This window comes from Uranotaenia lowii, chromosome 3 (genome assembly GCF_029784155.1).
Source record: "Uranotaenia lowii strain MFRU-FL chromosome 3, ASM2978415v1, whole genome shotgun sequence".
NCBI lineage: Eukaryota > Metazoa > Arthropoda > Insecta > Diptera > Culicidae > Uranotaenia > Uranotaenia lowii.
In genome coordinates, this window is record NC_073693.1 from 246151239 (window position 1) to 246176891 (window position 25653).

At 33.2% G+C, this 25653-nt stretch overlaps 1 protein-coding gene across 3 annotated transcripts in view; it reads left to right on the forward strand.

The window, feature by feature from the left end:
* The window catches only part of LOC129757774 (GATA-binding factor 2-like), a 71471-nt gene extending 48742 nt beyond the window's left edge, over nucleotides 1-22729 (forward strand). For 2 of the 3 annotated variants that reach the window (XM_055755074.1, XM_055755073.1), the window contains exons 2-6: nucleotides 13454-14698; nucleotides 14760-15044; nucleotides 15112-15349; nucleotides 22069-22393; nucleotides 22455-22729. In XM_055755074.1, coding sequence (XP_055611049.1) covers nucleotides 13454-14698; nucleotides 14760-15044; nucleotides 15112-15349; nucleotides 22069-22393; nucleotides 22455-22539 — 2178 coding nt within the window. In that variant the 3' untranslated portion in view covers nucleotides 22540-22729. Of the gene's footprint in view, nucleotides 1-13453; nucleotides 14699-14759; nucleotides 15045-15111; nucleotides 15350-22068; nucleotides 22394-22454 lie in introns of those variants that run through there. The other variant, XM_055755075.1, reaches the window with a different exon arrangement.
* The last annotated feature ends 2924 nt before the right edge of the window (nucleotides 22730-25653 follow it).

The following is a 25653-nucleotide window of genomic DNA, read 5'->3' on the forward strand; positions in this document are numbered from 1 at the left end:
AGAGTTATGGCTATTTTTACCCTCAATTTTCCTATATTTTGCAATAATTTCAGAAAAAGCATGTTTCGACTTGACAATTTTGAACAAAATCGGACGATTCTCGTGTGATTTTGCCAAGAAATCGAATGGAGGCTGTTTGAGTTTCCGAACGCTTCGGAAAATGGAGATATGGCTGTTTCACCCTCAATTCTTTTACATTTTTGAAATAGTTAAGAGAACGCATGTTCGGACTTGAAAATTTCGAACCAAATGACACGTATCTTGTGTGTTTTTTCCGAAAAATCGAATGGAGGCTTTTGGAGCCACTGCAAGTTATGGAAAATGGAGTAATGGCTGTTTTTACCCTCGATCCCCCTACATTTTTCAATAAGTTAAGTAAAAAGTATGTTCGGACTTAAACATTTTGGACCAATTTGGACGTATCTTATGTGGTTTTAATTGAGGAAACCAATGAAGGCTGTTTGAGCCACCGCACGGATTGGAAACTGGAGTTAAGGCTGTTTTACAAAGTACATAATTTCATACAAATCTTTGAATTAAGAAAATGTTTTTGAAATTATGTGTTTATAAATTGATTTTTTCTTTCAATTGACTCAAAGATCAGTTATCTCGAAGACAACATCAGTTTTAAAATTTTATTCAAAAATAACCAATGTAAAGTGCTTTTGATAACCGAATTCATTACCTGAACCGTTTATGCCTTCAAACTTTTCAAAAGTGTCTCAATCAATTGTGGAACACCGCAATTTAAAATATGTTTATAACGCCGTACTGTCACAATTGTTTAAGGGGGGAGTAGGGTCTAACGGGTAAAACAAACCATTTTCACAAATTTTTTTCAGAGCTATCGTTCAAACAAATGTATTCAAATTTTTTGCATTATACAAAGCATTGTTAAAATAACATTTTGTAATTTTTTCGTATAAAAATATTGAAAAATGAGCCAGTGACGGAGCACTTTCGAGGATGCCTATTAGAAAACAGGATTTGCGGTGGACACTGTATCTCAGCACAGAATCATCTGAAGTCAAAAAATCAGAGCAAAATATTTTTAATAGATGTTTTTCTCGACCCCAACGATTTTATTTAACTTAAAAAAAAATTATGAAATTTTTGTAGCTGTTTGAAGTAAAAACTAGGATTTTTCACGAAAAAAATCCGCCATTTTTTATCTGTAAAATCTCCCCAAGGTAAAAAAAAAGAAAATCGTTGGGGTTTGGTATTTTATATGTAGAAAATATGTTCCAAATTTGAAAAGAATCGGTGAAGTAGTTTTCAAATGACGATGTCCACGGACTTTAAAAATGTGCTTTCGAGAAAAACGCGTTTGAAGTTTCTGCTCTCTCTCTCTCTTGCAGATTAAATGAGAGGAGATAAAAGCCTATAATTTCTACAGTTTTGCTTCGATTGACTTGAAAATTTGACACAACATTCTTGAAATGTTTTACAATAAGAAAATAAAAAAATAAATAATAAATCGATTTTTTGAAAGTGTTAGACCCTACTCCCCTCTTAAAGGTGTCAGTAGTAATTAAATTAAGACAATATTCTAGTTTGGAATGGTGTTTCGTATGAATCTCACCACCTTAGTTATACCTACTATTTTGATCGCCGAAATATCATTGACTTCTGGAATACGTTAACAAGAAATGTTATCAAAGCACTTTTTAAAGATCAATTACTCTAAAGACAATATTTTTATTTCATACTAATTTGGCCATGTATTAGCAAAGGGAAATCATGGTTCACTTTTTCTATTTCTCTGAATCTTTGTCTTTAAGATTACCTTAATTCATTAACTTGTTTCAGATGTTTGCCAAGATACTTTTAAACTCTGGATTTTAGAATATTATTCTGATCATTTCGTGCATAATTCTGCCTGTTTTGAAAAATTGCTGTGGACATCAAAGACTTTGATACACTCCACTATAAACAACTATAAATTTCCCTTTCCCATTTGTCTGCTTTGTTTTGTCACATGCTCTTATCTCGCACTCCCCCATCTTAAGTAATTCTATAAATCACAGCAAATTTGGCTGGCGATCCGTGGAAGATTCCCTCAACTCCTGCTTTCTGCATGCGCACACGCACGAAGGAAGGTATCCTTCTAAGTCGTCGTTGCCGCCTCGAAGTGGCGCTTACGAAGGCCTTAAAAACCTTGAACAAACTGGATTTCCGGCTTCATTCGTTCATTCCGTTCTCCCAGGGTGGTAAAATAAAAAGCGAAACCTTTCTACGGCCGAAGGTAAAAGAATGTCCAGCCAGGAGGGCCATAAAGTATCTCCGGAGACGTAATATAGCCATAACCCGAGGCGCCGGCATTGACTCCTCGATAGTCCCCGAGAGATGGTCCCTAAAACGAAGGGTCTCTTGGCTAGGATCAACCCATAGAGGGGGTGAAAAAAGGACCATCAGGTCAAACCGTTTTCATTGATTCTTCTACGGGGACCTTTTTTTGTTCTTTTTCTTCAATTGTGCATTCGACCTTCAGGTGAACAAAAAATAAGTGCAGAATTGTGTAACATAACCTTCCGGAGGCGCCAGGTCGTTTTTTTTTCTCTCGTACTTTATTTGTCGATCCTTCTTTTTTCGATTCGGTACTTCTAATGACCGGGCGTAAATAATTCAATTAAGACCCGTAAGAGGTTGCTCTTTCTCCAATTTGATAGGCAAACATGAAGAAGCTCGTGTTCGGATTCACCTGTTACCTGATAGGATAGCTCTGTTCTCTCTCTATTTGGACTCGCATTTCCTAGCTGGCTGCAGCTGCCTATTCTAGCTTTTGACCGCGGCTGCCGATAGCCGATCTAATTGGGCCGTATCAATCCGCTATGACCAAAACCTATGTAAAATTGGTCAGATAACGCTGGTTTATTGCCGCGCATCTTGGGACATCGACGGCGACCACGACGCCATAGTTGGCGACATAAAAAGCGACAAAACCTGGAACGATCGCGTCGGCAATCTCTCGCCATGAGCAGCATTTTTATATTTATAGTTTTCTGATAGAGATATCATCTCTTGCTCTTTTTATAATGCAGCTCATGTCCATGTCTAGTGCTTCAAGTCATGGTTGTCATATGATGAATGATCTGTAGGAAAACGTTTTTTTTTCAACAGGTTTTCGTAATTTTTTTTAAACTCTCCAGACTTCTCATATGCTTTTTCAAGAAAGCATTAATACTTGAACATTTTCATATGATACCTACTAAATGAACAATAAACTTCGTCATTCATATGTTCATAAACGTATTTTCGGCAAGTGCACTAAAATTGTAAAAGGCAAGTCGGAAATCGACTGTTTGCACGGAAATCCGTTCACGGGTGTCGACGACGACGACGACGACGGTTTATGACTTTCATCCAGCTCATTGACAAAAACAAAGCCAAACGACGCGTGCTATTTGCTCATCAATCGATGACGACGGTTGAACTGAGTCACCTCTTCTTTGCCGATGGTATCCCTTTATTTGTGGATCCAAAGAACAGTGCCTCACAGATTTAAGCTATAGACTGTTCCGATAATTATAAATACACTATAAAATAACCGTTATTTAAAAAAATCAAGTAGCGTTCAACAAAATTTTGGCTGCGTACTGTTGTTTACATCCAAGTGAAGAAAGCGTTGTCATTTTTGGGCGTTTTTCTCGAAGAAATCTGAAAATGCGAGGCCTTACTCCGATCAAAGAAAACGGATTGAGCACAAATGGGGTACTGTGAGTGGTCTTCAATCAGAAACCTAGCTAAGGAAGAAGGTGTGAGTTTCGGAGTGAAGCAAACCGCGTTGAGAAAGTTTGGAGAACAGTGTACATACGCAGATTCCCCGAGACGCGGTAGGGAACCTGGTCCTGCTGACCCTACCATGGACAAGAAAATCAAGAATTACTACAAACGACATCCTCCAGCATCAGTACGGAATGTGGCTAAGAAACTAGGAACTCATCGAATAACGTTATGCATGCCAAATATAGAATTAGACTTCAGACCCATCGGAAGCACAAGCAGCCAAAAAGGAGTACCAAACAGGCTGAATTCGTGAAAACGAGGGCTCGAGAACTCTACGACTAACTTTTGACAAAGAAATCGGACTGTGTTATCATGAACGATGAAACCTACATTAAACTCGACTATAAACCTCTGCCTAAACCGCAATTTTATACTTCACCTTTCGTTCAATCGAAACTTTTTGAGCTTTGACTAAGGCAAATCTGAGGAAATACATAAAAACAAGCGGACATTTAAAAAAAAATAAGAGAGATTTACAAATTATCCGTTCAAATTTATGTAATTTTTATTTGTTCTGTAGTTTAAGTTTTAGATTTTCTGGCCACAAATGTTGACTGATTTTGGCTATGCTAGATTCATTTTATAAGTAGTTTATTCTAGTTTCTCGACAGATCTGGTTTGTATGTTCATTTAAAAAAATTAGTTGTGGTCTGCCACGAACGAAAAATGTAAAAATTTTTTTTTTTCGAAATGAAAAATTAATTTTTTCTAATTTTTTTTTGTAATTAGCTGATCCAACCAACATTTAGAATTAATAAGAACAATCCACAGATTTGAAGAGGCGATTGAACTAAATATTTAAAGCCTCTTTAAATAAATAAATCAATCAACAATCTACAGTTGCACAAATATGTGTGGGTTCAATTGAAATTTTGTTCACAATCCCTAAACTTTTTTTTTTCGAAAACAAAGCATATATTTTTGGGTTTGCAACGCTGTTAATTTGATTATTATTTTTATAGAACATCCTTTTTTTTCTCAAAAAACTTTGTTTCTCAATACTTGAAGTGAAACTGAAAACTTTTTTATGGACACTTCGGGTCATATTGACCCGAAAGGTACGGGAAGGAACAATCTTTCTGCTGACACGGAATATGTTTCAAGAAACCAATTCCAGCCTCAACTCATTTCTGTTGTTCGTGCTTCTGCTCACATTTAAAATTTGAAACGGTTAAAGGTGATTTCGAATCAAGATTCGAAGTGGCAACTTTAAGCTAAATTTAAAACAATTATATTTACTAAATAAGAATTTTTTTCATTAAATGTTTCTTTATTTTTATTTCTCATCAATTTCCAATAGCTAATTGAAATTGTCAAAACCTATAAGTTTTCAATATAAGTTTTCAATTGTTAATGTGACCTGACATATTTGAAAAACTAAAATTTAATATTATGAATTATTTTTATTAATTTCCACAATGACTTTTTTATTACTTTTTTTTATTTTGGGGCTTGGAGAATTGGGATATAAAAATGATTCTATTCTATTCTATTCTATTCTATTCTATTCTATTCTATTCTATTCTATTCTATTCTATTATATTCTATTCTATTCTATTCTATTCTATTCTATTCTATTCTATTCTATTCTATTCTATTCTATTCTATTCTATTCTATTCTATTCTATTCTATTCTATTCTATTCTATTCTATTCTATTCTATTCTATTCTATTCTATTCTATTCTATTCTATTCTATTCTATTCTATTCTATTCTATTCTATTCTATTCTATTCTATTCTATTCTATTCTATTCTATTCTATTCTATTCTATTCTATTCTATTCTATTCTATTCTATTCTATTCTATTCTATTCTATTCTATTCTATTCTATTCTATTCTATTCTATTCTATTCTATTCTATTCTATTCTATTCTATTCTATTCTATTCTATTCTATTCTATTCTATTCTATTCTATTCTATTCTATTCTATTCTATTCTATTCTATTCTATTCTATTCTATTCTATTCTATTCTATTCTATTCTATTCTATTCTATTCTATTCTATTCTATTCTATTCTATTCTATTCTATTCTATTCTATTCTATTCTATTCTATTCTATTCTATTCTATTCTATTCTATTCTATTCTATTCTATTCTATTCTATTCTATTCTATTCTATTCTATTCTATTCTATTCTATTCTATTCTATTCTATTCTATTCTATTCTATTCTATTCTATTCTATTCTATTCTATTCTATTCTATTCTATTCTATTCTATTCTATTCTATTCTATTCTATTCTATTCTATTCTATTCTATTCTATTCTATTCTATTCTATTCTATTCTATTCTATTCTATTCTATTCTATTCTATTCTATTCTATTCTATTCTATTCTATTCTATTCTATTCTATTCTATTCTATTCTATTCTATTCTATTCTATTCTATTCTATTCTATTCTATTCTATTCTATTCTATTCTATTCTATTCTATTCTATTCTATTCTATTCTATTCTATTCTATTCTATTCTATTCTATTCTATTCTATTCTATTCTATTCTATTCTATTCTATTCTATTCTATTCTATTCTATTCTATTCTATTCTATTCTATTCTATTCTATTCTATTCTATTCTATTCTATTCTATTCTATTCTATTCTATTCTATTCTATTCTATTCTATTCTATTCTATTCTATTCTATTCTATTCTATTCTATTCTATTCTATTCTATTCTATTCTATTCTATTCTATTCTATTCTATTCTATTCTATTCTATTCTATTCTATTCTATTCTATTCTATTCTATTCTATTCTATTCTATTCTATTCTATTCTATTCTATTCTATTCTATTCTATTCTATTCTATTCTATTCTATTCTATTCTATTCTATTCTATTCTATTCTATTCTATTCTATTCTATTCTATTCTATTCTATTCTATTCTATTCTATTCTATTCTATTCTATTCTATTCTATTCTATTCTATTCTATTCTATTCTATTCTATTCTATTCTATTCTATTCTATTCTATTCTATTCTATTCTATTCTATTCTATTCTATTCTATTCTATTCTATTCTATTCTATTCTATTCTATTCTATTCTATTCTATTCTATTCTATTCTATTCTATTCTATTCTATTCTATTCTATTCTATTCTATTCTATTCTATTCTATTCTATTCTATTCTATTCTATTCTATTCTATTCTATTCTATTCTATTCTATTCTATTCTATTCTATTCTATTCTATTCTATTCTATTCTATTCTATTCTATTCTATTCTATTCTATTCTATTCTATTCTATTCTATTCTATTCTATTCTATTCTATTCTATTCTATTCTATTCTATTCTATTCTATTCTATTCTATTCTATTCTATTCTATTCTATTCTATTCTATTCTATTCTATTCTATTCTATTCTATTCTATTCTATTCTATTCTATTCTATTCTATTCTATTCTATTCTATTCTATTCTATTCTATTCTATTCTATTCTATTCTATTCTATTCTATTCTATTCTATTCTATTCTATTCTATTCTATTCTATTCTATTCTATTCTATTCTATTCTATTCTATTCTATTCTATTCTATTCTATTCTATTCTATTCTATTCTATTCTATTCTATTCTATTCTATTCTATTCTATTCTATTCTATTCTATTCTATTCTATTCTATTCTATTCTATTCTATTCTATTCTATTCTATTCTATTCTATTCTATTCTATTCTATTCTATTCTATTCTATTCTATTCTATTCTATTCTATTCTATTCTATTCTATTCTATTCTATTCTATTCTATTCTATTCTATTCTATTCTATTCTATTCTATTCTATTCTATTCTATTCTATTCTATTCTATTCTATTCTATTCTATTCTATTCTATTCTATTCTATTCTATTCTATTCTATTCTATTCTATTCTATTCTATTCTATTCTATTCTATTCTATTCTATTCTATTCTATTCTATTCTATTCTATTCTATTCTATTCTATTCTATTCTATTCTATTCTATTCTATTCTATTCTATTCTATTCTATTCTATTCTATTCTATTCTATTCTATTCTATTCTATTCTATTCTATTCTATTCTATTCTATTCTATTCTATTCTATTCTATTCTATTCTATTCTATTCTATTCTATTCTATTCTATTCTATTCTATTCTATTCTATTCTATTCTATTCTATTCTATTCTATTCTATTCTATTCTATTCTATTCTATTCTATTCTATTCTATTCTATTCTATTCTATTCTATTCTATTCTATTCTATTCTATTCTATTCTATTCTATTCTATTCTATTCTATTCTATTCTATTCTATTCTATTCTATTCTATTCTATTCTATTCTATTCTATTCTATTCTATTCTATTCTATTCTATTCTATTCTATTCTATTCTATTCTATTCTATTCTATTCTATTCTATTCTATTCTATTCTATTCTATTCTATTCTATTCTATTCTATTCTATTCTATTCTATTCTATTCTATTCTATTCTATTCTATTCTATTCTATTCTATTCTATTCTATTCTATTCTATTCTATTCTATTCTATTCTATTCTATTCTATTCTATTCTATTCTATTCTATTCTATTCTATTCTATTCTATTCTATTCTATTCTATTCTATTCTATTCTATTCTATTCTATTCTATTCTATTCTATTCTATTCTATTCTATTCTATTCTATTCTATTCTATTCTATTCTATTCTATTCTATTCTATTCTATTCTATTCTATTCTATTCTATTCTATTCTATTCTATTCTATTCTATTCTATTCTATTCTATTCTATTCTATTCTATTCTATTCTATTCTATTCTATTCTATTCTATTCTATTCTATTCTATTCTATTCTATTCTATTCTATTCTATTCTATTCTATTCTATTCTATTCTATTCTATTCTATTCTATTCTATTCTATTCTATTCTATTCTATTCTATTCTATTCTATTCTATTCTATTCTATTCTATTCTATTCTATTCTATTCTATTCTATTCTATTCTATTCTATTCTATTCTATTCTATTCTATTCTATTCTATTCTATTCTATTCTATTCTATTCTATTCTATTCTATTCTATTCTATTCTATTCTATTCTATTCTATTCTATTCTATTCTATTCTATTCTATTCTATTCTATTCTATTCTATTCTATTCTATTCTATTCTATTCTATTCTATTCTATTCTATTCTATTCTATTCTATTCTATTCTATTCTATTCTATTCTATTCTATTCTATTCTATTCTATTCTATTCTATTCTATTCTATTCTATTCTATTCTATTCTATTCTATTCTATTCTATTCTATTCTATTCTATTCTATTCTATTCTATTCTATTCTATTCTATTCTATTCTATTCTATTCTATTCTATTCTATTCTATTCTATTCTATTCTATTCTATTCTATTCTATTCTATTCTATTCTATTCTATTCTATTCTATTCTATTCTATTCTATTCTATTCTATTCTATTCTATTCTATTCTATTCTATTCTATTCTATTCTATTCTATTCTATTCTATTCTATTCTATTCTATTCTATTCTATTCTATTCTATTCTATTCTATCTATTCTATTCTATTCTATTCTATTCTATTCTATTCTATTCTATTCTATTCTATTCTATTCTATTCTATTCTATTCTATTCTATTCTATTCTATTCTATTCTATTCTATTCTATTCTATTCTATTCTATTCTATTCTATTCTATTCTATTCTATTCTATTCTATTCTATTCTATTCTATTCTATTCTATTCTATTCTATTCTATTCTATTCTATTCTATTCTATTCTATTCTATTCTATTCTATTCTATTCTATTCTATTCTATTCTATTCTATTCTATTCTATTCTATTCTATTCTATTCTATTCTATTCTATTCTATTCTATTCTATTCTATTCTATTCTATTCTATTCTATTCTATTCTATTCTATTCTATTCTATTCTATTCTATTCTATTCTATTCTATTCTATTCTATTCTATTCTATTCTATTCTATTCTATTCTATTCTATTCTATTCTATTCTATTCTATTCTATTCTATTCTATTCTATTCTATTTTTGTTTGTTTATAGAAGATTTTAACCTCTGTCAATTAAAAATGATTAAATTTCGGACTTTAGTCACTAAATACTGTTAACACTTTAATCCGTAGTATTGATTTAAAACAACACTGATTAAAATCTAAATATCTCGAAAAATCGTAGATATTTTTAAGCTATAAATAAAAAATGGAAATTAAAAGTAATCGACCCATGACATTTTTTTTGAGGAAATTTTTATGTACGTATGCAGAAAACCGCTGTTATTTCTTCAGATTTCGAACTTCTAAAAAAAATTCTCAATCAATGACAAACATCTTCCTGCACCTACAGCTGCGATCGAAAAAGAATGAAATCGCGTGATGCAGCCAGCCGTGACCAGCAGCCATTTCTGTCTTGATTGATATTTTTAAATGAAATTTTCACAAAATTAGTTCAACTATCCAACTAACACTCCACAAAATTTGAAGACTGTACTATGACTGGAAACAAAAGATACAGCTATTCTCGTGAAAAAGGGGAAATTTGAGATTGCTTCACAAATTTCGCTGTATTTGTGACAATTTTCATTGAATATATTAAAAATTTGACCATAAGATGTAAAAATATTTGTTCCTGTATTTGGCCGAGTTTCATCAAAATCAATTGACGCACTCAAAAATGGGACCGGTTTGGGACTCTTTTTTGGACGAATGTTTACAGTCTTCAGTTGGATAGCTGAAATAAATTTTGTGAAAATTTTATGAAAAAATATCTACCCAGACAGAAATGGTAGCTAGTCAAAGTTGGAAGCAAGTGCGCTGTTTCCCGCGATTTGATTCTCTTTTGAACGCAACTGTAATTAAAAATGTTTGGAATAAATTTGTAAATTCATGTTTAAATAAATCAAAAACATTTGAAATTATTTTCTAACTTTGATGGGCCAAAACTTTTATAAGACTTAAAATCTTGTTCAGCTGTGTTATTCGAATTTGAATGATATTGTTTTACTTAATCAATAGCTGCTATTATCATTAACAAAAAGTCATACATTATAAGGTTATATTAAAAATGTTGATGATAAATTTTCAGTTAGTTTTTTTTTCAGATGTTTATGAAGAATTACATTTTGAAATATATTTTGGACTACATGTTGTATTATTAAAGGATCGACATTTGACCAAGATGAAAATAATAAAATCTTGCCACATTTTTGATTGACAAATTCTGAGCACTGTCCTTTGGACCAGTGTTCAATAGAGTATCCTAAAATTGCATAATGTATGGTAATCTGGAGACGCAACCTTCAAATGATTGATTAGGGTGTGAAGAATAAACTTTTGTATGGGGTCAACTAAAAAAAATCATATTTAAGCGCGATCTTTAAAAAAAAGTTTGAATTGATTTGAAAAAAAAAAATCTGGATTCTTAAATTTTCCCAAAATACGCATTTTTTGTGTTTTTATATTTTTTTTTTAGATTAAACTTTAAGTGTCAAAAATAACGAAAAAGTTCCAAATTTAAATCAAAATTTTTAACCACCAAGCATTTTTATAGCAAAAATTACTTATACTTAATTAAGTTTTACAGCTCTAGTGATTTTGAAAACTTAAACTGTGTATTTAGGCTAAATGTTAGTAAATAAAATTATTTAAGTGTGCTTTTTTATGAAATCCTATTTATTGATTTCTCGTGCTGTTCGACGTTAAATTTAATCGTCGTAAAAAGTTTCCAATTTTCAATATAATAAATAACATTGTGGCGTACTTAATTCAAAATGAAATCAGAAATTTCTCTCTTCAAAGAATACCAAAATGCTTTTGTAAAATGTGCTGAACCTGGTGATTCGAAATTAATTCAATTTTCGAGTTGTGTAGCAAATTCATTCAGCCTTATGAACTGTTTGACTAAAAAAGCTGAAGAGAACATCGATTAGACTAATCTGTATCAACCTCCTAAACGCAGAATTTTTTCAGCACGTACTTGGGCCGGACAAATCTATTTAAACTAAAAACTAGGCCAAAGCTGGGCATTTGATTTCAAAATTGTCGACCAAACATCGTTGCATCAAAAATCGAGAAAAAAACTTGATTTTTTTTGTTTTCATCAAAAATCATCAGCAGATTTTAAATTGTATTTTAAACTTCCAAAAAAACCTTTCACGATTATCTTTATTTATCTTTAGTTATAAAAAATTTATTTTGGACGCATGAATAAAAAAACAACACAAATTGAATATATCTTGTTTTTTTTTTTCAATTAAATCCGGGTAACCGGGCTGGACCAGGCATTTTCCAAATTTTGAGTTTACCCGGATATTTAATCATTCCGGGTAATCTGGCAAGTTTATCCTGAACCCACCTCTATACAGCAAAAAAAAATTCTGAATCTGAACCTAACAGTAAGTGCGATTTTGTCACGCTTTTTTGTTGAATGTGTCCCGCTGTCCCGCTTTTTCCCCAAAATGTCCTGATTTTTTTGGAAAACTTTTACAAAATTCACTGACTTACGCTGGAAAAAATGAAACTCATTGGTTCAACACAGAAATCTTTCAAAAACTTTTTTTTTTAAATAAGCTTTATTTTTTATGGTTTATATAAGATTATACTTAGTTACTGATAAGTTCTAAGCATTACAGCAAGATTCTGATTCAGTTAAGTATTCTTGGAGCACGTTCAACCAATGCAATGTAAATAACTTTTGTATGAAGAAAATTGTTTATAAGCATGCAGGACCTGAAATATTTTCTCTCATAATAAAGTGGAAAGAAATCGTATAAATAAACGTCATGTGAGAAAAACTGAGCAAAACCAATCCACGTTAATTAAATATCATAAAGTACTCTCTATGAAAAACTTTGGCTGATGGTAACTTAAAAGTTACATCAGCCAAAGGCTATACAATTAAGCTTTATTTTAAGAGTTCTTAAATGTCCCACTTTTTTTGGCTGTGTCCCGTTTTGTGTTTGTAAAATGTCCGGCTTTTTTATGAAAATATCTGGCAATCCTAAGTAAAGGTTAATGGCGCTCAAACAATCCACCTTGTCCATCTTTAGGTCGATGAGCTCAAGACTCAGTCTTGACAATTCGAGGATCTAATAAAAATGATTTCATTCCTTAACACGAATTTATCGATCGGAAACGGGTTGTTTCTTCTTTAAAATTAATCAGAAATTAAAATTACTGATAAAAAATACCTATGGATTTTTTTTTTCATTTTGACATAAGAAACTAACAATGCCAAAATAGTTCGTGTGTATAAATGTTATGAACAAGACACTGTACGCTTTCCCTGCTGTCTGGGATTTGATAACGCAAACACCGCTTCCAAGGGCGGCCAAAACTGCACCTATTTTTTATGGCCACCGATTTGCACGATTAACGAATGTCGGTTGGTTCTACTCCTAAAGAACATTTTTATAACTTTGTGCTAATCGCTAAAATCGTCAAGCATAATTTAAGTGAAATTAGTTGACCGTTGTTGATTCTTAACACCAAAGTGGTTCTTTAGTCCATCAAGCGCGAAAAGCAGCGGGCATAATTTTGGGTGACGCGCGAGCTTTTTGAGCAAACATCGTAACACTTCAATAGGCGTCATAAAATGATTCACGGTGTTTTGCAAGATCTTCCCGGCTAGTGAAGCACCAAATGAACTGATATGTAACCTACCTCGTTTCAGATGGAATCGAGAGACTCGAAGGAGAACACGCCTGGTCAAGAGACGGAATCACCTGAACAACAGCAACAGCTCCACCATCCTTCTCCAGCTCAAACTCCCCATCAGCAGAAACATACACCGCTGCAGGAGATTGAAGTGCATGAGATAGTTGTTCCTACCGATATGACCAACAGTGAGGCTCAATCTGCCGCTTTGCCAACGGCTGTGATCATCAATCAACACAAGCATCGAATGATAACTACCAGTGGAGAGATTGCCGAAACACATGACGGACATCCACCACCGGATTCAATGGAGTATGAAGCTGTGGAGTATCACACGCATACTGTCACAACTGCTACTGGTCACACCTATGCATACGAATCACAATCAGTTCCAGTAAGTCAGCACGGAGCTAGTTCTGCTTCACCTATTCCTCAATTTGTAAAACGAGAGTCAAGTCTGGAGAAAGAGAGATTGATTACCGTTGAAGGACAGCCTGTGCAGCTACAGGTTCCAACGCAAACAATCTACGTGGATTACAAAAATGCAGCTGACGTTGATGAGCCCATACGGTACGAAAATCCTCAACTGGTGCGATACGAGGATCTCAAGTATCATCCGAGATTCGTGCATTATCAACCACCTCAGGCAAACTTACCCCTGCATCCTGCTCATCATCCCCATCAACATGCTCACATCCAAACGACTCACCTTCAACAACCTTCACAACATGAGGTGGACTCTTCAGTCAAATCCGAACACCTAGAACACCAACATCAACAGCACCAAGCTCAGCATGCTCAATCGCAAGTGCATCACCATCAAACTGCTGTGCAGACGCAACCTCAACAATCCCAGCACCAGCAGACCGTCCAGATCTACGATGCTCGGGACATTGGCCAACCGGGTGAAGTTCAACAGGTTCCGGAGAACACTGTTGGCGAGGTCAAATCCCACTACACCAATCTGGAAACGGTGCATCCAATATCGTCGGCCCAGAACTACTACATCACACCGGAAAGCTACACCAACACCGGAAACTATCCGTACATCCCGTCCAAAGAAACCGTCTACTATCACTCGGCTAGCCCTAATACCGTTTTGTACAAAAGCAACGATCCTACCTTGACATCTTCGACGATATTCAGCAGCAAACCACTTTCGAATCCCACTCATTATGCCTACGAAAACCCTCATGCGCACAACAGTGGATCTCCCGGAGCCCAGCCGATCTATCCCTACTGTTACGGAAATCTGGATTACGTAAGTGATACCACACCCTTCCAAAACCCTTCGTTCAACCGTTCATCTCAACCCATTTCAGAACATCACCCACTCGAACTTCGAAACCGTTCAAATCGCATCGGGGCCGGCGGATTACACCACCGGAAATGGACAGGCCTGGGCCGATCTCGGTGGATCATACGATGCACCCATTCTTCCACCGCCTGAACAGCGCGAATGTGTCAACTGTGGCAGCTCGGATACACCGCTCTGGAGGCGAGACAACGTGGGCCACACACTCTGCAACGCCTGTGCGCTCTTCAACCGGCAGAACCCGGGCTCCAATCGACCCCCGAATCGTAGCCAGAAATCCAAACAACCACCTGTAAGTGTAGGTCTTCCTTAAAAACACTAACGCTTTTTTAACTTACAAATCCAATTTTTTTTCACAGAAACAGCCGGTCCCCGGAAATAGAAGAACGGGAGTGAGTTGTGCCAATTGTCAGACGGTAACGACGACGCTGTGGCGAAGGAATAATCGTGGGGAGCCGGTTTGCAACGCTTGCGGACTTTATCATAAGTTGCACAACGTGGATCGGCCGCTGACGATGAAGAAGGATGGGATCCAGACGAGGAAGCGGAAACCAAAATCAAACCAGGTGATGCCATCCTTGAACGGAATCGGTAGCGGTAAGTTAGGCCGGAGAGTAGATGAAGATATTGGGTTTGGGACCAAATATACTGTTAAATAGTTGGTATTTATATCGCTTTTGTGCCCACGATCACTTAATTAATCCTATGCAGATTTTTAAGAGGATCTGAAACACTGATCTATTCTAATGTATTCAATAATTTGGTCACAGATCTTGACCAAGAAAAACCTGATAATCCTACGATCAATCAATCGTCAGTATAGAAAACAGTAGTCATATTTTCTACAAATGGTAGAATTCATTTAACGGGAAAGAATGTGCAGTGTACTTTACTCTCCCCACTCTCGTTTAAAGAACTTACAACTTTTGTTTTGAGAAGAAAGGGTTTCTGAAGGGTGGACTGGAGGGTTTCCGAATAAGCATAGAAACATTTCTCTATCCCAAAAACCCTCCCATACTAAAGTTTGTATCTTTGCAACAAAAATGTATGAGGCTCCCGTCTCCTCCTCCTATTTCACTCAATGAAAGAAGGAAAGGGTCTCAAATAATTATAGAACATTACTCGTATCAAAATACAATCCCATACCAAATTCGGTGCTTTCGTCTGGTGACTCTCGACATATTAAAAAAAAACTATGGAGTCTTTTTTTCTTTTCTTATTTGTTAACTGGGATCAGGGAGTGATCTTAAACAACCAAAGAGTTTTTTTCCGTATCTGAATCAACTCCCATGCCAAATTTAGTTTCATTTGCTCGATTATTTCACCAGTCATGCGAAAAAAATGTATGGGAGCCTCCTCCCCCTTTATGTTTCTCTAGTGAAAGATGGGAAGAGCTTCAAACCATCTAGGGAACATTTCGTTCACCCAAATACTCTCGCATGCCAAATTTGTTTCCTCTCACTAAGTCAGTTATCTATTGCAAAAATTTGTGTGCCCCCCTCTCCTTTTCCTATCCTCCCAATGCAAATCGGGAGGAGTTTCAAACAATCATAGAATTTTTTCCCATATCAAAATATACTTCCCAAGCCAATTGCTCGAATTTTCGAATTTTCGAATTTTTCAATAACAATTGTATGGAGGGAACACCTTCTTCCACTGGAAGAAGGGAAGGGTCTCTAATAACACTAGTTTACAGCATTTTTGAACTAAGTAAACTGAAGATCATTTTTAATGTAAAATCGGGCGCTGAATCCGAAAATGAAATTCAAAAAAAGTAGAACCGTTTTTGAGTTATGCTCCAAATATGAAATTTAGGAAAAATAAAAAAAGTTCTTGTTCTTAGGTCAAAATATCTCGGACGGCATAACAGTAATTTGAAATGCCTCTTTTGCAGATTGAAGGTGAATAAATTTTCTATCGATCATGTGAACACTTTTTTTGCGTATGATCAACAGTTTTGTTGATATTAGCGACTTTATGATAGAAAAATTTATAAAAAACGCAGTTTTTATAAATTTATAAAAAACGCAGTTTTTTAGAGAAAATTTTGTTCCAGCGAAAGTTTTAGACTCGATGGTAACATTTAAAAAATCTGATTTTCTTTTGAACTTAAAAGTCAATTTTAAACAAAGATTTTAAGTGGTTATTTATCAAAATCGGTTGAAAATTGAAGAACTTATGGCTACTTTACCATAACAGTATTTTTTGCAGTTTTTAATAATTTAACGAACCACAGTACACTTATCATAGTATAGGAAGAATGAAACATGAAAAATCTCACTCGCTCCGAGTCAAAATTATTCATTAGCTTACCAAAAGGTTACATGCCAAATTTCAAGATGATATGACCATAGGGAGGGGTTGCTTGAGTCTCAAACGTGAATAAAATTTTGAGGTATTTTGCCCGGGAGGAACGAAAAATACTGGTTTTTCATCAATAACTTTTTTCATGACTAGCCGATTGTTTTTTATGGTTAATTTTTTTAAAGCCTAAGTTGAGACAAATATTTCACCCGAAGACCGTAACTCGATTGGGTTTGAAACAGGAAAGTTATTGTGGTTCCAAGATTGTATTTTGGTCGAAAATTCTCGTATAAAACGCAATGCGTAAAAAGTACTCATTGAGTGTTAGACAAAATTTGCGGCCTTTGAATTGCAATAACTTTTTTACTTCAAGTCCAATCGTGTTGCAGTCTTCGGGTGAAATATTTCTCTCAACTTAGGCTTTAAGAAAATTAAACATCAAAAACAATCGGCTTGTGATGAAAAAAGTTATTGATGAAAAACTAGTATTTTTCGTTCCTCCCGGGCAAAAGACCTCAAAATTTTATTCACATTTGAGACTCAAGCAACCCCTCCCTATGGTCAGATCATCCTGAAATTTGGCATGTGACCTTTTGGTAAGCTAATAAATAGTTTTGACTTGGAGCGAGTGAGATTTTTCATGTTTCATTCTTCCTATACTATGATAAGTGTACTGCGGTTCGTTAAATTATTAAAAACTGCAAAAAATACTGTTATGGTAAAGTAACCATAACTTCTTTAATATTCAACCGATTTTGATAAATAACCACTTTAAATCTTTGTTTGAAATTGACGTTTAAGCACAAAAGAAAATCAGATTTTTTAAATGTTACCATCGAGTCTAAAACTTTCGCAAAAACAAAATTTTCTCTAAAAAATGCGTTTTTTATAAATTTTTCTATCATAAAGTCGCTAATATCAACAATGTTGATCATACGCAAAAACAGTGCTGAGATGATCGATAGAAAATTTATTCACCTTCAATATGGAAAAGAGGGATTTCAAATTACTGTTATGCCGTCCGAGATATTTTCATCTAAGTACAAGAACTTTTTTTATTTTTTCAAAATTTCATATTTGGAGCATAACTCAAAAACGGTTCTACTGAGATTTTTTGAATTTCATTTTCGGATTCAGCGCCCGATTTTACATTTAAAATATTGGTCAGTCAATCAAGTCACGATTTTTTTAAATTTTGTAAACTAGTTATTTATTTATTTACATAATATTCCGTCTCACGACATAACTTGACGAACATAATTCCTAAAATTCACTCGGTCCATGGCAACCGTTCTCCAATTCCTCGGGCACCCCACATTCGCCAGATCACGCTCCACTTTGTAAACTAGTGTAATCATTGAAACATTTCTCGTATCCAAATACCCTCACTAGACCGCTGCCAAAAATGACTTTTTGCTCCCATATGTTTTTTCGATGCGTTTTGGGTCACCAAGCATCAATGTTAAATTTGATATGATATGGTTGATTCCTGAGTGAGCGCAACGCGTTTTAATTTTGTATGGAAATTTGTATGGAAGAATAAATTTCTGCCAAATGAAATCATCCAGAAAATTCAAATAAGCCTGAAATGAAGTTGGTCTTTAATTTTTGGTTTTGTTTATTCTTAAGCTTCATTTTTTGGTAAGATAACAAGCAGTTAAGTATTTCATGATGAAAAATCTGAATCCATTAAAAAGTATTGATAAAAATGGCAGACATTGTTTGCTAGAGCTTTTAATAATTTCATGAAATGTTTTAGCAAAGGTTTTACAAATATATAAATTCTCTGGTAATGGCAGAGCAGATTTTTGAGAATTTTTATTTTCATCCTATGGATACATAGCTTTCTAAAACAATCAAAAACGCTAAAATTAAAAAAAAATTTTGAACAAAAAAAAATTCATAACATCGAATATCCATTCTTAGGTACAAGTTCAGTTTTTGCTTTGTTCACATGAATTGTACTTTAAGAATAAAGGAATATTTTTAATCCAAAGTTATATTTTTTGAAGGTTTTAGTACATCTCTGGAGATTTTTGAATGAAAAATTTTGTTTTCCCATACAAATTTCCATACAAAATTAAAACCAGTTGCGCTAATTCAGGTCAGGATGGATCGCTTCCAAAATTTTTATTGCTATTTAAAAAAGTTATGGGAGGTGTAAAAAATTAAGAATTTGAAATTTCCATACAAAGCTTGCAGCGGTCTAACCCTCACATGCCTATTCTGGTTCCATTTGCTAGAATAATTCTCGAGTTATTATTATTTATTTACATAGTATTCCGTCTCACGACATAACTTGACGAACATAATTCCTAAAATTCACTCGGTTCATAGCAACCGTTCTCCAATTTCTCGGGCACCCCACGTTCGCCAGATCACGCTCCACTTGGTCTAACCACCTCGCTCGTTGCGCTCCCGCTCGTCTTGTTCCTACCGGATTCGTAGCGAACACCTGTTTTGCAGGACAGTCGTCCGGCATTCTCGCAACATGTCCCGCCCAGCGTATCCGGCCAGCCTTCACCACCTTCTGGATACTGGGTTCGCCGTAGAGGCGCGCGAGCTCGTGGTTCATCCTTCGCCTCCACACTCCGTTCTCCTGTACGCCGCCAAAGATGGTTCTTAACACTCGTCGCTCGAATACTCCGAGTGTACGCAGGTCCTCCTCGAGCAATATCCATGTCTCGTGCCCGTAGAGAACAACCGGTCTAATGAGCGTCATATACAGGTTACACTTCGTGAGGGCTAAGTCTTCTCGACCGCAGTTGCTTGTGGAGTCCATAGTAGGCACGACTTCCGCTGATAATTCGCCTCCGGATCTCACGGCTGGGTGTCATTGTCTGCGGTCACCAGTGAGCCGAGATAGACAAAGTCTTCGACTATCTCCAGCTCGTCGCCGTCGATCGTGACCTTGTTATTGTTATTAAAAACAAAATGTTTGCATTAATTGAAAACCATTAAAGCAATTGGAACCAAATTTGGCACGAGAGGGGATCTGGCTGCGAGAAATATTCAGCCTTCTTCTTTTTGGCAGAAGGGAAAAAGGAAGGGGGGAGGGGGACTCACTTTCAATGTTTAACATAACTCGAGAATTGATTGTTGTTTAGAATCAATTCTCGAGTTATGTTAAACATTGAAAGTGAGTCCCCCCTCCCCCCTTCCTTTTCCCCTTCTTCCAAAAAGAAGAAGGCTGAATATTTCTCGCAGCCAGATCCCCTCTCGTGCCAAATTTGGTTCCATTTGCTTTAATGGTTTTCAATTAATGCAAACATTTTGTTTTTATCTCAGACTGTAATATTTAGGAACCTTCTTCGGCCTCAAGGCACCCACCTGCCAAGTTTCAAGAAAATCTGATCAATAGTTTCCTAGTCTATAGGGAACAGACAGATATCCATTTTAAAATAAATAGATACATGTTATACATTGAAAAATTGAATATTATTCTACACAGCAAAAATTATTTCCTGTAAAATTACGCAAATGTCCTGTAACAAAAAAGAGCAGGACATTTACCGTAATTTTATAGGTCGAAAACATGACTACATGACATTAAATTTTTAGGGTTCAACTTTTTTACATGACATTTGCTGTAATAATAAATGAATCTTCGTTAACTTTCAAGGAAAACAATTTAAAATTACAGGTTTTGTTAATTACAGGTGATTTATTTTAAAGATTGCAGTTTTCAGTGACACGTAAATGTCAAAAAAAGTTCCTGTGTTTAAACAAATACAACATACAAAAAATAGAACTAATTTCGATTTATCGGAGGTGTTGATTTCAAATTTATAATAGATAAGTTTTTGTATCTATCAGCTCTTGTTTTCACGATAATTTCTGAAAACAGGTATAAACCCGCTTAGAGAGTTCTTCACATTTTTGACAGAACCCTGCTTTTTGGTGTGGGGGAGTGTGGTGGGCCGCCATAAATAAAAATAAAAAAACTGTGGAATAGCACAAAGATTTTGAAAATAAAGCATTCAATTCAGTGATCAACTTTTCAGCGAGTAATTCTAACGTCTGAGAAAACAAAATATTTTGTCAATTTTTCTAAAATCGAAATTATCAAAAAATGTTAAGCCTACCTGCATCTTAATGTTTTTAAAGCTACAGTTAAATCTTTTTGCGGTCTTCAACAAAGATGTTAAATGATTAAAATATAAAAAATAAATCATATACTTAAGCACTTCCTCAAATGATGTCAGAAAAATGTAGTTGTATTTAATTCAATCTGGATAGTGGAATACTAAGTGGATACTAAGAGCAAGTTCACTGGTGTTGGGAAAAAGTGGTAGAAATTTTGACACTTTTAGCACATTTTGAAAATTTTGCCGTGCAAAAACATTTTCAAGATCTGTGACCTTCAAGTTTTTTTTACAAACACGTGTTGTATTTGCGCATGCTGTGATACAAAAAAAGCAATATTTCCATCACATACGGGTGAAATGGAAACAGTGCTGGAAAAAATACAACGCCCAAGGATCTTAAAAACATTTTTGCATGGTGAAATTTTTCAAAATGTGCTACAAGTTGCCAAATTTTTACCACTTTTTCCAAACACCCATCAATTTGCTCTAAGACCAAGTTTACTGGTGTTGGGAAAAAGTGGTAGAAAATTGTATTATGGCAAAATTTTCAAAATGTGCTAAAAGTGATACTATTTCTACTACTTTTTCCCAACACCAGAGAACTTGCTCTAAAAGATACTAAATAAAGTTTTGTTTTTCGTATTGATTTGCTGGGTCATCAGTTATGAACGATTGATTTCACTTCAAATTAGCTAATTTTAAAACTTTTTTAAACTAGAGTTCATAGAAATATTTTAAGTTAAAGATGAAGTTATGTACTATGGTGTGCAACAATTTGATCTGAAAAAAAAAATTGAAAATTTTCATTAGGATTTAAGATACATATGTATATAAGAAAAAGAAACTATTTTTTTTTATTTTTACCAATAGTCAATTTCAGTGATTTCCTATCAGTAACTTATGATGAAACTTCATCCATTTCAGACAAACTTCTTCCCTCGATGATCAGCTCCCAGCTGCACGCCCAGGTTGGTCCCCCCGGAGGTGCCGGTGGATCGCCCGGGGGCCAGAAGCAACTGCTGATTGCAACCCACGGCCATTCGCTATCGGTTCAGCACTCGATGGAGCATCTTCATGGTTCGATTCCAACGTCCGCGTCCTCAGTCGCCAGCAGCAGCCTCCATCAGGACCAGCAACAGCAAAGATACGTCGATAGTACCACGGTCGGTGGGGGTGGATCCGGCGGCGGAAGTAGCATGTCCCCACATTTGCCTAGCAACAACAGCCTGTCACGTCACATTTCCACCAGGTGAGCGGTTTGGTTCGAATTTTGAAAAGTTTTGAGACGTTTAATCTTGATTTTTTTCCAGTGTCCCAACCATCGATTCCAGCAGAAATGGAGAAATTACCAGTGTAATAACCAGTACGGCAGTCGCCGAGCGTGCCAGTAATTAGATAATTTACCAGTAGAATTATTTGTTTTGAAAATTAGTCAGTAAGCATGATTGTAAGTAGCCATATTTCCCCAGTACCAAATATTTAGCCAGTAAGATCGGGTGTCCAAAGTCTGGTTTAGGTGTAACGAGATAGGAATGTCGTTTTAATGAGTAGAATAATTATAAAAGAAAGTAGGACGTAAACAAAGTATAGAGCGTAATCTAGTTAGAGAATAAATATATTTATGTAGCATCATTATCTCGAAAGAAATGTGACGATAGTGTGTTTTCTATGATGACTCATCCAAAAAGCGTTCACCAAAACTGGTTCATAACGACAAAGACGTTTGGAACAAGTGAGAACTTTTTATGAGTAAAATCTCATGGCTAGGAAGAACGACTTGATGCTTCAGTTGAAAGGACCGAATAAATTTTTTAAGATGCAAGAACTGCACTCTCAATTTATGCCATACCATGCTGTTGATAATCGGTAAAGATGCTCTCTCCCATGTTGATTTTTTTCATTGATGGTGAGATTTTTTGAGAAATAATAACCTTAAAATTTCAGATAAGTAGGTACGTTCCAAAAATTTTGAGCCAACTTCTACTACTCAACCGGGAAACATGACTTATTGAAACGAACGAAAGTAAAAAAATCTACAGTAAAACAAAAACAAAGAAAAACCCACTAAAAGCTATTCTATGTTCCCAGCTGAAAGCTTGTCGCGACATGTTTTACCATATTGCCATCTACCGCGAAGCGCCATTCGCGCGCCATTCGGAGTGCAGAGAGTTTTCCTGCAGCTTTTTTCTTCCCTACATCCATTCTCATACCCAAGAAATCTCGTGCGATGCACAACGTAGACCTTCCTACCTTTACCGGGACCTACAGTAGGTTATCTGATCAATTTTTCTCTCTTATAAAAACGTAAATCAAATCAAAAGCCACCGACGACTGCGTGTGCACCAAATGTAGGAAGGCACCTATCAACTGGGCTGGGTTTTGGAGCTTCTGCAGTGATGGTATTCTTCCTTCAGGTACTTTGGTGGCGCCTCTCACTGGAATTCTGGATGAAGAAAACATGCGTTTGAAGTTGACCTGAGCTCAGCAGGAAGTTTTCATGACCTTTCAAAAATTAAGAATAATTTTAATATTAAATATGGACCAAACTGGATCATCAAGATCTAGGCTGGACATACCAAACAGTATCTAACTTACTTTAAAATTGGTTCATTGGAAAAAAAACTGACTAAGTACGAGTAGTCAGTTCTTACTTTTGATAATAATATGAATGCAAATTTAATTTCATCACAAATAAAATCTATTTTCACTACTATTAAAGCTTAGTGGAAAATGGGACAGTTATGTAAGCGCGTAGTTCAAAAACCATTCATATGATTGAAATACTTTCTGTAGAGGAAATGAAGGGAATCTAAAGATAATTTATGAACAAATTTGAAAAATTATATAACATTTTTTGTAAGAAATATTTCGACTTTATTCTTGGTATCTCCCGTCGGCCGGCGCACACTTTTATCAGTCATGATATGATATTGATCAGTTTTTCCCACTTATATTTCGTCAATTCTATAGTTTGGGTGGCTGCATTTTTCTCCTTCTATTTCCGCTACTAATAGGCCTCTATTCAAAGAGACTTAAGACAATTTGGTGGATTCAGCTTTGCCACTGAGAAACGTTTATACTGGAATGCCTGCTGGCGAAATCTGCCAAAAATGAAGCAAATCCATCATTAGGTTGAACTTAATGTATAATCGGTTAGTTAAGATCGTTGACTGCGATCGTACACACACGAAAACTATTTTAAGCTTTTAAAAAGAGTGAAAACCAAAATTTTTTGTTTGGAAAATTGTTGTTTTTTCCACAGGCGCAGAATTTTGGCAAATCATTATTTTTTGAAAAACAACCAGCAAATAAATAAATACTTTAATATACTAGGGGTCTATATTGGGTTATAGGATTTGAACGCTGGAATATTTTTGAAATAGGGTTTTTCATAAGTTTTGTCGTTCATCAGTATTTTTTTTTTAAATGTCTTTATTAGTATTTCAATCATTACAATTAAGTAACATTATTAAAGTAAATTAAGTGTTCAGATCAATTATGATCAGTTCAACTCTTTGATTCAGTAAATAATTAACTTTTTTTTTTAAATTTAAATTTGCTATAGCAATAAAGTATTTGATATATAGGAGAATATCCTGTAGAGCAAAAAAATGTATAAACTTAATCCTAGATCCTAAAAATTAACTTAATCGTAGAGAGAGCGAATCTCTGCGATGGAAGACTGCATCGATTTGCCTCTGAAGTTGGAGATGATTTTGTTGGCCATCTCTTCGATCGATTCTATGCCCGCAATCCGATGAAGATCTTCGGTGCTGTGCCAAGGTGGAAGCCGTAAAATCATTTCCAGAACCTTGTTCTGAATCCTCTGGATGGCTTTCTTCCTCGTCGCGCAGCAGCTAGACCAAATCGGAACTGCATACAATATCGCTGGTTGGAATACCTGCTTGTAAATAAGCATCTTATTCTTCAGGCAAAATCGGGATTTCCTGTTGATGAGAGAATGAAGAGATTTAGTATATTTATTTCATTTAGATTGAATATCTTCAATGTGATTTTTAAAAGTAAGATTCCGATCAAGTGTAAGTCCCAAGTACTTCACGTGATCCATTCTAACGAAACCCCATTAAAAGTTATGAAATGATTTTGATTAGGTTTTAAACATTCAGCTCTTGGCTTATGGGGAAATAAAATAAGTTGAGTTTTGGAAGCGTTAGGAGAAATTTTCCACATTTTCAAGTAATTCAAAAAGGAATTTAAATTTTGTTTCAATCTACTGCGTGCCACCCGTAAATTGCGACCTTTGGCTGAAAGCAAAGTATCATCAGCAAATAATCTCCCACCTTTTCCTTCTGGTACATCAGGAAGATCAGAAGTAAAAATATTGTATAAAATTGGTAAATACTGCCCTGAGGGACACCAGTTCTAATGGGTGTCCTTTCAGAGCATGAATTTTGATAACTTACTTGCAAAGTTCGGCTAGCCAAATAATTTTGAATCATTTTTGAAAGATATACAGGAAAATCAAAACGAGCTAGTTTAGCTACAAAC